Consider the following 12749-nt stretch of genomic DNA (forward strand, 5'->3'; position numbering starts at 1 on the left):
TTTGTGTGCATTTATTAGAGCTGTCAAAATAACATGTTAATTTAGATGAATTAATCACAGAAAAAATAATGCAAAAAAAAAAAAATTAACGCTGATAAATTGTTTTCCATGGTGCCCTTTGACCCTGTGCGTCATTGAAGGCCACAGTGGCTTTGTCACATGATGGAGGCAGACGTGACGATGCTGCTTGGTCCTGTGAATGGAACATTTACATTTAAAAATGCCTAGATGGAACTGTTGATAGGAGCACCATTCTCTGCAATTTCTGCAGTAAGGAATTTTCGTACCATTGGACAAGGGGACAATTGTATCCATTGTATCCAAAATCAAGCAGCTTTTTATTACGACACATCTGCCAAAATTCATTGGAGTTGAAATTTTTAAAAAATACTTTCACAGCAACAACTGATATATGAGATTAATTTGGATTCATTAATCACAGAGCATGTGATTGATTAGATGCATTTTTTTAATCGCTTGACAGCCCCGGCATTTATATGTGATGAAGAAAATATTTTTTTGTTATTTTTTTGCCAATATCAAGTAAGTACTCTTGTTGGTTACTTGACTGCCAAGGCACTTTAAGAGCCACAAAAATAAATTGCATTTGTTTAGTAATCAGGTTTTTTTTTACGTGGGTATATAAGGACCATTGTAAGTTAAAAAAATTATTATAATACAGAGCTGTGGGAGGAGGGTAATAACCCAAGAAAAATGGGATTTGTGGCACAGCAGGAAACAATATGACAGATCATCAAATTAATCAATCCTCACAGTTTCTAGGCACCAGCAGTACAACATTAAATTAAACTGCCTGTAAATGCAACCAGCGATATCTTTTAATCTGCCAATTGTGTTGTAGTTCCTGATGCACAAAAACTATCACCTTATTAAAAGCAGTATGTTGTTTTCCTCTAAATAGGCCCAATTCAGAGCAATGTCTCCTCAAAGTCCTCATGATAATATGGTGATACTGGGCTAAAACCATGAGTTTTTCCTTTTTGCTAAATCTGATGGCAAAGTATATTTTTAGGTCATCTACTGCAGGCATAATACATGGTCAGCGGAGGTGTCTGCAATGTGATGGAGTTGGTCCAACCTTGTAAAGTGAAGCTATGTTGTTCCTTGGCAAAAAAAAAAAAAAAAAAGAAGGAGATGAAGAAGAAAGGAATCTGATGTTTTCTTTCTCAGAAATTTGTTACTTTGATCTGAGAAAATTTCTGAGTCTTTTCACTCAAATTTATCATAATCATAAGTGTAAATGTTAGCATTTTCAATTGGAATATTACCCTCTTCTCCCAGCTCTGTTTATTTTATTTCTTTTTTTTTTAAACCTATAGTGGCCCTAATACATCATTGTAGTTTTTTAACTACACAATTTGAGTCACATTTTTTTAAAGGTTGACAGAAACATTGTTGATTTAGATGTTTTAACAGTTAAAAGTGTACAGCATGATTATTTTTTATGTTGTTAGCTGTTAAGAAAAGCGCCTGCCACTGTTAACTGTCAACCAAACAACACCCAATGTGGCATTCAAAAAGGCTCACCGGCTCTCCCTGTGTTGTAATTTGTAGACTTAACAAATGAGACAAGCTTCATATCACACCCCTCAGTCATCACAAACAAAATGATACATGCAATGGAAGGCTTCTGGCTATTGGTCATCAGCCAAATACTCTGTGGTTACTAATCTTCATTTGCTCATCCAGAGGAGTTTTTAAGTAGTGCACTAAGTGCCTAGCAACCCAGTCCTCTCCCCTGGGCAGTAATTGTCCCTCATTAATGATTACACTATTCATAAACTTCATAATTGTAAAGCAATGTCACTTTATTACCGTTCTCTGCTAAAACATTAATAGAGCACAACTAGTGACGAGCCTTTATCCACAACAGCAAGTGAAATTAGTCTAACCAGAAACACTTACATCAGATTGCAGAAGCAATAAAGGGTTATAGAATTTTATTTGGTTGAAAAGACTTGTCTGTCTTTTTGTATCTCAACTTATAGGTATACTTATAGGTAAAAAAAATCATTTCAACTGCAGTATTGTTTATCAGTCTAGATTGTTTTGGTGTTAGTTGCCGAGTGTTGAAGATATCGGCCATAGAAATGTCTGCTTTCTTTGGACTTTAATGGAGCTAGATGGCACTAAGCTTTTGGTGCTCAAAGCTCCAAAAATACATTAAAAAACTCAACAGCAAAGTCTCTCTCCAGAAATCATGAACCGGTAACTCAAGATAATTCACAGACCTTGTTGTGATCAGTTTCATATAGGAACTATTTTCTTTTTACTGAGCCACACCCAGAACCGTGCATGTAATGCTAGCTCACCTAGCACCACTGAGCTAGGTAACGTTACTTCTCAGCCAAGACGGAAGCCATTAATCTTTACATCTGATTATGTGTTATAAATACTTAAAGAAAACAGCTCCTTACCTGCACATTTTCTCTGAGGTCTGTGGCCTCCCTGAGGGGCTGGGTTGAAGCCCTGAAGAGCTCATCCACTACTTTGATCCCTGTGGTCTTAGTGGTGGTGTACTCCCGGGCCTTCCTACCCTTCCTGACAGAAATGCCTCTCTTATGAGCCTTTCCTCCACCTCGCCTGTTGGTGATGGCTACATGTACAAACAGGGTGGTGTTGGGTAGGAACTCTCCTGTCAGAGATTGCAGGGGGACATGTCTATAGCCTGGCTGTAGGCACTCAAATGGGATGGTGTACTGGCCAATGAACTCGTCTCCAATGTAGTCGTCATCCAGCACCACAAAGCGCAGTACTGCAAGTTCGGGTAAATTGATCTGAAATTCAAAGCTCTCTTCAAAAATGGGGTTGTCACCATTCTGGGACACAGTCTTGGTTCTTTGCTCAGCACAGTCAGCTGGGATGCCATGGATCTCCACATATATGTAGGGCTCCACCACATCACCCTTAGCTGCAGAGCCACGAGGCTTGGGCAGATTCTGCCCACTGATGACCTTGATGTGGAGAAGCTGTGCAGACACCCCTGGTAGGGAATCCCGCGCATTGGCACTGAAGTAGGACACTTCCTCCCTCATGATGGCTGGCCGTAAAACATACCCGCAGTTGCCATTCTGCCTAAACCAACCGAGGTTGAGGTCCATCATCAGGCCTGGTGTCTGGTAGTTCATGGCCACAATCTGGCAGCCACACTTCCAGAAATCCTGGGGGTTCATGTTGCTGGCATCAATTCTCATTGGTGTGGGATATATCCGGGAGAGAAAGCGCTTGTTATAACAAACAAATTCCTCTGGGAACTCATTGGCAAACCTGTTTGCATCTACCTCATTGAAGGAGCAAATCTCCCAGTATTTCTGGTCCCTCTTAGAGATCTCAAAATCCCTAAACTGGACAGATTTGCAGAGAGATACAAGGTCAGAGAGCTCCCTGCACAACCTGAGTCTCTTGTAGCCTAAGCCATTTATCTGGTCCTTCTCATCAGCTCCCACTCTTCGGGACATTTCCAGTCCCTCCTCCTCATCTGTCACATCTCCCTCAGTGTCAGTGCAGTTGGGCGGTAGCTTCTTACCCTTGATGAGGATTTTACCTTTGAGCTTCTCAGGGGAGGGTAGGTAGTTTTCCTCCTTGTTGGGGGGTTCAATGTACAGCTTGTCCCCAAGAATCTTTTTCATGTGCTGTGCCATGACCCTCTGCTGGGGGATGCAGCAGTGGGTCACTAAGCAGAGAATCAGGGGATACTCTGAGCTCTCAAAAGCATATTGGTTTATAATGTCCAGGACTTTAGAGAAAGCTAGGTGTGAGGCCACAGAACTACCCACATACACCACTGGTTCATTGTCAGGGCCATCCCAAACAATGACCTCAATGCTGCGACAGCCCATTCTTAGAGCTCGAATGTAGCTGCTGATGTCTGACGAACCCCAGAAATGGTCTTCCAGAAGGGAGGCATTATGTGACGAGTTGATGTAGTAGTGGGACAGAGGCTGGGTCATATCCTGGCACACACGTTTGTGTTGGGGGTCAAAGATGTGGCATTCAGAGGAGAGGAGGTAGTGTGTAAAGCCATCAATGGAGAGGTAGGCCCTGTCCCTACCTTCGGCAGATGGCTCAAATTTCTGAACAATTTCCCTGCACATGTCCTCCGTAACACCTTCCACACCCTGCTCCACCTCCACGAATAGCATTAGATCTTTACTGTCCAGATATTCCTTGTTACTGGAGAACTGCACCAGTAGGAAGAAGATCTCTGGTCGTGTGCAGAGCTCACAGTAGGCCTCAACAAAGGTGTCCATGTTAATTGCCTCTCCGTATTGGTCTTTAGCTTTCTGGAGTTCCTTGAACTTCAGCTCTATCCTGGACTCTTTCATTCCAGGGTTGAGCCCCTTGATTATCTGGGTAGCCCTGAACAGGTCTATGTGTCCCTCCTTTTCCATGTCTGCTAGCTCAAACACTGAGCCAATCCAAGATGTTCGTAGACTCGGTTGGCTGGGTTCCACCATGTCCACAGTGTGCCGACCATAAGACACCAGGTACCTCAGGCCCATCACCCAGGTGCTGACAACATCTGCTGTGCTAGCTACCAGATCTAAGGACTCATAGTTATCCCCATAGATGATTGAGAATGCACATTCATCGGGGAACTGATCTGAGAGACCATTGCTGCGCAGAACTGGAGTTTTCTTTCCTAAACGGACCTCCTTAATGCCCTTGATCTCCAGTTTGGCCTTTTCTGAATCCTTTTTGGATGGCTCCCAACGGAGCCAGTGCATGTCTGGATCCAGCAGGAAGTAGCGGTTGTACATGCGTGAGTTGGAGCGCACCTTCTTCATCTCACAACCCTCCATCATGAAGGCCATGCAGGCAGCTGTGCTGTTGATCTTGCGGTCGCTTGGCATTGTGCTGAAGGACACTGTTTTCTTCCTCACCTGCCTCTGTTTGGAACCGTCCTGGAAACAGAACGGGTAGGGGGAGGGTTGGGGAGGAGAAAGATTTTTTGGTTACACTTTGTATCTGATTTCATTAAACAGCAGTGAGTACTTCAGTGAGATTATAATGAACAGAAGAGGAGAAAGGAGACAAAAGGCTGAGCTAGCCATTTCATCATAGAGTGGCTTCACACCTAGACAAATATATGAACATTAAATTAAAAAAGTCTTAAATTTAAACACAAGCTATTATGCTGCTAAAATGCAAAAATGGACATGATGTACCATTCCCATCAGTAAATTGCGCTGAGCTGCTGAAGGCATAAATATGACAGTTTATATTAACGGGCTGTCATTAAACACTCAGTTATCAGCTACTTGGTGGAAATCTGTCTTTCTTTTATGCTCTCCAGCAGTGAGCCAACATGCTGGGGCCCATATTAGGGAGATGGGACACAGTGGTGAATGGGAACGATGGGGGTCTGCTTTGACATTTCACTATTAAAACGGCAAAAAACAATCAGTACTTTTCATAATATATTTATGACAGGCCAACAGCCTCTGAGATAATTGTATGCTTATTTAAAATGCACATCTCCTTGTCTAATTATTCTGCTCGTGTTTTTAAACTGCATAACGTCATGTGGAGGGCAGAGTAACTTCTGGGGTTTTCCCTTGAGACAAATCGTAATGTACTGTAATGCATGCCGCATGAGGTCTGTTTCTTTTTTAAAACAAGACTGCTTGCTGTAATGATAGGATACGAAACTGGAAATACGATTTCGGCTTGGCTCAAGTCACAATGGTTTCATCTCTCAAACAAAGCTGAGTGCTTTAAAATTGCTTTCAAGTTACCTTATGAGATAAATATTCATCCTGTGGGTAAGCTCTCACAAATACATTTCTTGCCAATCGATTCCAAAGACACTGAAATGTCTTTGGAAGCTTTAATCTAGAGGGACTGTCACTCTACAACCCAGGCAAACACCGAACTTGTGAAAGTAGTAAAACAGATGCACCACACACCACCTGCCATGACATGGCTGAACTTTTGCAGCTTTTAGGTCGTGAGCCTAGCTGGCAGAAAGCAGACAGACAGCGCTGCCCTATTTTCACACAAAGCTGTGGTTAGCTAGATAGCCTGAATGCAGATGGCCTGGTTAAGGCCTTGGAAAATAGGCTTGTTGAATAATGCATACCACATACAACAGTACATCAAAATCAAAAAAAAACTAATCCACAAATTACTTTGACATATTTAAGATTCTACACAAAGCCTTTGAGACTCATTGTTGAAAAAGTACTTCCTGAAAACATGTTGGTGGTGATGTTTGATTACTTGCAACACCTCCAGTGTAAACTAAATGTAACCAAAGCAATCTCATCTCAATTTTCTTCTTGATTCTGTGTCTTTTGATTGTTTTTAGTTTGGAGAAAGAAAGCTAGAATGGGCAGAGGACCCCAGGGCTACAGAGAGGTGAGTGTGTGTTCGCCCCCAAAACCGTAACTGCATGTACAGGTCTGATGGATCTCCCCTGAGCGTGGTTCAACTCTACCTACAGTGAAATACCTCAGAGACATCCATCTTCCACCTGACGGGCAGAGGCAGATGACACCTGCCACCCCATTGCGATTAATGAGCACCACTTGATGCAAAACTGAAGATATGACACGATCATCGCTCTCTGGTTTTGCCCTTGTTTTACGACCTCTATCTCTTTCCCCTACACATTAAGTACTCAATATCATAATTTAGACATCTGTAATCTGTAATAGTGATCAAATCATTTTTAATGTGGATGAAAATACCTTTTGGACATTCTAGTCAGTGGTCTTACACCAGATGGTGTTCTATGGCTTGATGATACAGGGACCACCCAGGTCAAAAAGGTTGCTCTCTATGTGTTAAAATAGAGTTATTCAAGCATTTATTTTCTTCCCCTCAAGAAATACTTGCATGCAATTGTTGTGAGAGCTAGTGCCAAGACCCACAGGCACATGGTAATGCATGCACCCTTGCCAAGACTGTGAGGGTTAGGAGGGTGATGTAGGTTCAACTGGGGGATAATACAATTCAAACGTTTTCGCAGAAGTAACCTTGGAGTGAAAATAACTTGTCAACCACTTCTCATGAGAAGCAGACGGACCACAGCAATGATGCTAACTCTATCTTTGTCTCTTTTGTCATGCTCTTGCTTGTGTCATGCTCTCGATTCCTCCAACAAATCATCCGCCCCCAAATCATAGTGCTCGCAGAGCGAGATAAATCTGGAGGCCGTAATCAAAAGATCACATTTCAACCTAAATGTCACGCTCTTTGATTTCACTAGCCTGCTTCTTTCGCCTCATGAGACGTAAAACTACATTTAACAAATCTAGCCTATTTTTTTAAGCAATCCAAAGACACAGTTGGTCTCTCGTCTGGTTTGCTATTCTGCTATTTGTGAAAAATCAAGCAGATGGACATCTATGTTGAGTGGGGTATTGGGGATATGTGAAGAAAGCTCTGTGAGACAGAAAGCAGACTGAGCAAGTGGCAAGAGGGGGAGGTCTGTTCAGGTCTGATTGTTTCCAGGCCTTCTTTGGGGAAGTGCTGTGGCAACAGAGGGTCAAAGAGTAGCAGGCTAATGTTGTGTCTCATTAACATGCTGTTACAATTAGCCGGACAGCTAGGTTGGATGACATGCTGTTCAGCTCCAGCCTCTCAATCAAAACCAAGCAGGCAAAATGTGTCTGTTAGGGGTCACTTCACACACTACTGAAACTGAGTACTATTTACTCAAGAGTCCCTTCAGGAGTTTGCAGGCTGTTTTTGGGATTGTAGCAGCCTGACATGCCTGATTTCACAGCAGCTTTTCTGAAAAACCGCAATGAATGTTGTTGTTTATAAGCATTTTCTTGCAATGAAATCAGGGTGCAAGTGAAAATGGTACAAATACTGTGATATAGTGATGCTGTCACAGATTTTTGTGAGCATTTAGTGTTTCCCACAGAATTAGAATCTATTTGTGATGGAGAGGCACTGACAGCTGGTTTGCGCCGGTCAGCTGTTAACGCCCTTCAATGCAGTGCTGAGGGACCGTCTTCGTCCTGCTCTCTTCTTCGTTTGCAGTGTGATGGTAACAGTTAGCCCTGTCACTCTGTGTGTAACTCTGTCCCAGGCACAGACCCCTCGGTCCTGGAGGGTCTGATAGAATTTAAATGCAAAGTCATAAAGCTGGTCAGTTGCTGTGGACGTGTGCATAAATAACAAAGGTCAGGCCCAAAAAGGAGAGAAAAAAAATCTGTTGTAATTTTTTTTTAAATTTACTTCTAACAATACATTTATTAACCTTTTTTTAATAGTTCTGCCTCTGGTTTTCCTACATTGCTACACTGTCTTTTTTCCCTTGATCGATCGCACCTCTGCTGCACTCTCTCACCATCTATTCACAGCGCCGGGGATTTTCCTGGTAGAGATGTCAGTATTTCTGTTTATATGCGTGCATGTGTGCACGAGTGCTTCTGGCTTGGCTGCCTGTTGCTGCCGCAGTGATGTGGGGGTATTTTGGTAGTCCTCCACACCTCCCCCACCCTCTCTCCTGTGGTGACACTGGCTGCCCCGGGCTGGGTCAAACAGTCCCTGATGGAAGGGTGAAGCTTCTGGGGACAGGGCAGGCTGTGAGACAAGCCGCCCAACATCCTCCGAAAGGCAGTGGCATGTCACACTCACTCCACCTCCTGTCACTGTTATCACACCCTGATGCTGGGCATCATACGCAGTGCAACATGAGGTACTTAACTCCAGGGAGGCAATTAATGCAACATGAGCTCTCAGGTTGCCTGTTACACTGCAGTGCCCCACTGAGCAGAGTATGCCAAAACAATAACTCTTTAAAATGGTACTGCAGGGCACAATGGAAAAGTTATTTTCATAGACTTCCTATCTTTGTATAATTTCATAATCATTATATTTCCAATGTTATGGTTATATCATCTCGAAAACCAATATACATCTAGTTGGACTTCCTGTATCCCTCAGTCTGCTGTGTATCCTGGAGTGCAGCACTATCAGAACAGCTAATGCCTGCTTTATCTCTGGAGAGTATGTATGTTTGTGTGGGTGCAACACAAGCACCCCAACAAAAATACCCCAAGGGCTTCCTCTGCTGCCTGAACTCGTTATGTCAGAAAGCACAAGCAAAACTAAAAAGTCCTCTTACTCAGATGGAAAAATACAACACTGTACCGTAGCTCAACATTTTAAGGCTATACGTAAAAAAAAAAGGTGCAAGTTTCAGCCACTGGACTGTCAAATGCCCAACCTGTGTTTGAACACATGGAGGATGAATCTCTCCCCTAAAGGTCTTCCTGTGGGACTCTGGACATACTGCCTCTCTCACTACCCACTTCCTCCCCATCCTACCAAACCTCAAACCATCCCACCTCCTCGTCACGGCTGGGCTGGCTGCCTGCCACTCGCTACTCCTCGCTCCTATCATATCTCAACTCTAAAAAGGGGTCTGCACAAAGTAGTCAGGCACGGCTCAGTTCCTCTCGCCCACAGAGCCACTGTGTCATTCATGTGTGTGTGCAATGCGAATCGGTGAATAAGGCAACAGGGGAGCGTGGGTAATGGGGAATGAAGACAGAACAGAACAGAGCAGAGCAGAGCCCTCTTGATGACGTGCTCTCCAAGATGTGAGTCACAGTATGTGTGTTGTGTTTGCCTGCATGTGTGATGGGGGATCATGGGATCAGTGTCTACACACATATATAACACCCTGACAGACAACTAGTCACAGCTAAGCCACATTACACATCAAATGCACAGACTGACATATCAAACACTTAGAACTCAAACACACAGAGACATCACAAAGACACATGCTTACTGTGTTTTGATGGCAAAGAGTAACTGTCAAAGTGCCCTCTGTTGATCTGTGTAACTAATTACTTTTTCAATTTCTGATAATATTACAGGCGAGGCAAAAATATCTTATACTCTAATTACTATCAGATTAATGATTTTCATCATAGTAGCTGCTTGCCTATCTGGATGAAAAATGAAGCAATAAATCACTCTCTCCAGGTCAAATTATTTCCACCATCTAATCTTTATACAAATATTATGCACATTTTTTAAAAGGTGTCATGTGTAGGATCTACCAATGTGGTCTCACTATCAACTCGTCAAATACCATCACTTAGACAGCAGCCCTTAGCGTCAGATACAGATGCACAGAGGCACCCCTTAGCAGTGGTATGAGACGTCCCAGGTGTTGACATTTTTTGACAGCCCGAGCAACTGCCGTAGTATAAAGTATGTAAATGGCTCATTCTAAGGAATTGAAAGCACAACAATTCTTATTTTTAGGTGATTGTAAACTAATCAAACCATGGGTCTGACTATTATATACCATTTCTGCCATTATATGCAACTAAATCCTGAACATTGGACCTTTAAATCTTTATAAAAAATGATAAATGTGTCAGGGTGCTTTGTTCTCCTCTAATTTTCTCTAACATGATAGGGAAAGATTTCCCCAATTTTACTTGTAACAAGAGACAAAAAATGCAACAAGTAATAGAAGGAACTGACCCACTGCTTAGTCCTACCCCTTGAATGCAGATTGGCAAATCATAGCATAGCATTGACCAGCTTGTTGGCTGTGTATCTGTCAGACAAGGGTATCGACACGGCTGTACTCCATACACCTTCATGCAATCATTTTAGATTTTCTTCATTCTCATGCTGGTTTTGTGGAATTAGAGCTAAACGTTGCAGCTCAAGCAAGTCGTGTAATGATGACACTCGTTATCCCAAGAGGTTGGAAGGACATATATATGTTTCTTTCCTGTTCCAAAACCAAAATCAAACCCTGAAAAGTGAAGGGTTAACTAGCTTGCTACTGAAGATATAGCGTACTGAATGCTACTTTTGCATTTTCACGATTATAACACAGAATAACTATCTGCCCCACTTTACAGGAACCAGTGAAGGGAAAGAGAGAAACTTGCTGGTATTCAACCGGCTGTGTGTCATCACAGTGTGTGCAGATAAACAGTGTTATGCTTCAACCGGGGCTCCCTGGCTGTCCGCCAGCAGATGTTTATCTGTTCATCTGCCCACACTGAGATGACACATAGCTGGTTAAATATTGGCAAAGTTTCCCTTTATCGGCAGGTGATGTTGTGGTTCACTTTTACATTGTGATCTTCAGCCTTTAGCTTCTCTCTTAATCTTTTTAACCTGTTTTTTGCTGCTGAAAGAGTCTGAAATCTTGGATTTATCCTTCAAGTTCATGTTATAGACTTATCTGTCTGCTTCTCTCTGAAATAGCTTTTTCGTTTTTTTCAGAAATTTGTTAATATTTTTTCAGGGAGTGCACTTAGTTGCAGTGTGGGCTCCATGCCACCTCCAACAGTTTGATGGACCTTCACAAAGGGGTGGGGCTTCGCGAAGGGTCACTTATTAAATTAACAAGTGAATTTGATCTGATAAATATGCGTTTTGTCTTTTTTTTGGAGCAAGCCCAACACTGTTCCCTTCAGAGGCAGTGGACCTGAAGAGCCAAAGATTTCTGGCTTTTGCCTTGAAGGATTTCACAGCTCAGTAAGCCACAGTGTGCTTGGATGAGGTAGGTGGGAGGTCATCATCGGGAACATCCCCCCTCCCTTTCCCTCCTCAAGTCTGGGCTGCCCACCACTACCCCAAGGCACCACACTTCCACCATCCAAGATGGTTACACAAACTGACATCTGAATCCTGCCACACAGAGCTCAGGGCAAACATAATTTAGCCTCTAACAGACTCTACTTCCTAAAACTGGGAGGAAAGAGGCATCCGATGAGAGAGAATGAAGGAGTGATAGAGAGGTAAAGTGGATGTAAGATTGTGCATATGCAAGAAAGAGAGACGGAAGGAGCAATTGACAGAAATTGAGAAAGAGGGGAAGTTTAATGAGCTTAATCTTAACTTAATCTGTTTAGATGTTTCGGCAGTGCTGTGCAACCTCAATGCCAATAAAGCAAATTAAATCAAATTGCAAAACTACATTCTCATAGGGGAGAAGAGGGAGCGAAGGAGAGGGATGTAGAGATAAATACAATGTCAGTAACATTTTGCCTTGGCAACACATCATTGTTATCTGTCATGCTCATAAAGCATCTCCGAAGTGAATACAGATTTTGGAAATAGGAGAGGCAAGGGAGGGATGGAGAAAATAAAGAGAGATAGATGAGGGAAAGAGAGTCAGGGGGAGAGAGAGAGAAGTCAGGCCTGTCACCGTTTGTCACTGTAATCTCATGTGGGCGACTGCTTTAATTCTCACAGCGGTACTCTCAGCCGCACATCATGCAACTCATCGCACCATCTTTGTGCAAGTTTCGCGGAACACGAACATAATGTCTGAGTAGGCGAGAAAGTCGAAGGTCTGAGAGGGGATGTGAGATGCTGGAGTGTGTGCTTGTGTTTGTCCCAGTGCAAGAATGGATTTACATTTTCATCCAGGTGGTCCATTTGTGCACATTGCTATCTTGAATGTAGAGCCCCTGCTCTGCTGTAAACTCTCTCTCCAAGCTCTGATAATAAGTAATAATCCCCCAGAGGACTCTGAACAAGCTAAAGAGCCCCAAACTGTCTTACTAATTACTGGCCCACAGAGAGAGTGGAGGTCAATGCTATCGAGCTGTGGAACCATAGAAAAAAAAAGTCCTGCCATCCAGCTTAGATAATTCAGTCTCAAAGCATTTGTGTTTAGGAGTCCATTTATTTCCACTATCAGTCATGAGCAGGGTTGCCAGGTCCGCTTGTTAGCCGCGACTTTGGTCTTGTGTTTTTGCAAAGTCACTTACAAATATTGG

General features: G+C 42.9%; 1 protein-coding gene across 2 annotated transcripts in view; it reads right to left on the reverse strand.

The window, feature by feature from the left end:
• plcl5 (phospholipase C like 5) overlaps positions 1-12749 on the reverse strand; it is an 80431-nt gene that overhangs the window by 27789 nt on the left and 39893 nt on the right. For both annotated transcript variants that reach the window (XM_050069491.1, XM_050069492.1), the window contains exon 2: positions 2439-4925. In XM_050069491.1, the coding sequence (XP_049925448.1) occupies positions 2439-4925 (2487 nt within the window). The remainder of the gene's footprint in view (positions 1-2438; positions 4926-12749) is intronic.

This window comes from Epinephelus moara, chromosome 18 (assembly GCF_006386435.1).
Source record: "Epinephelus moara isolate mb chromosome 18, YSFRI_EMoa_1.0, whole genome shotgun sequence".
In the NCBI taxonomy this organism is placed as follows: Eukaryota; Metazoa; Chordata; class Actinopteri; order Perciformes; family Serranidae; genus Epinephelus; species Epinephelus moara.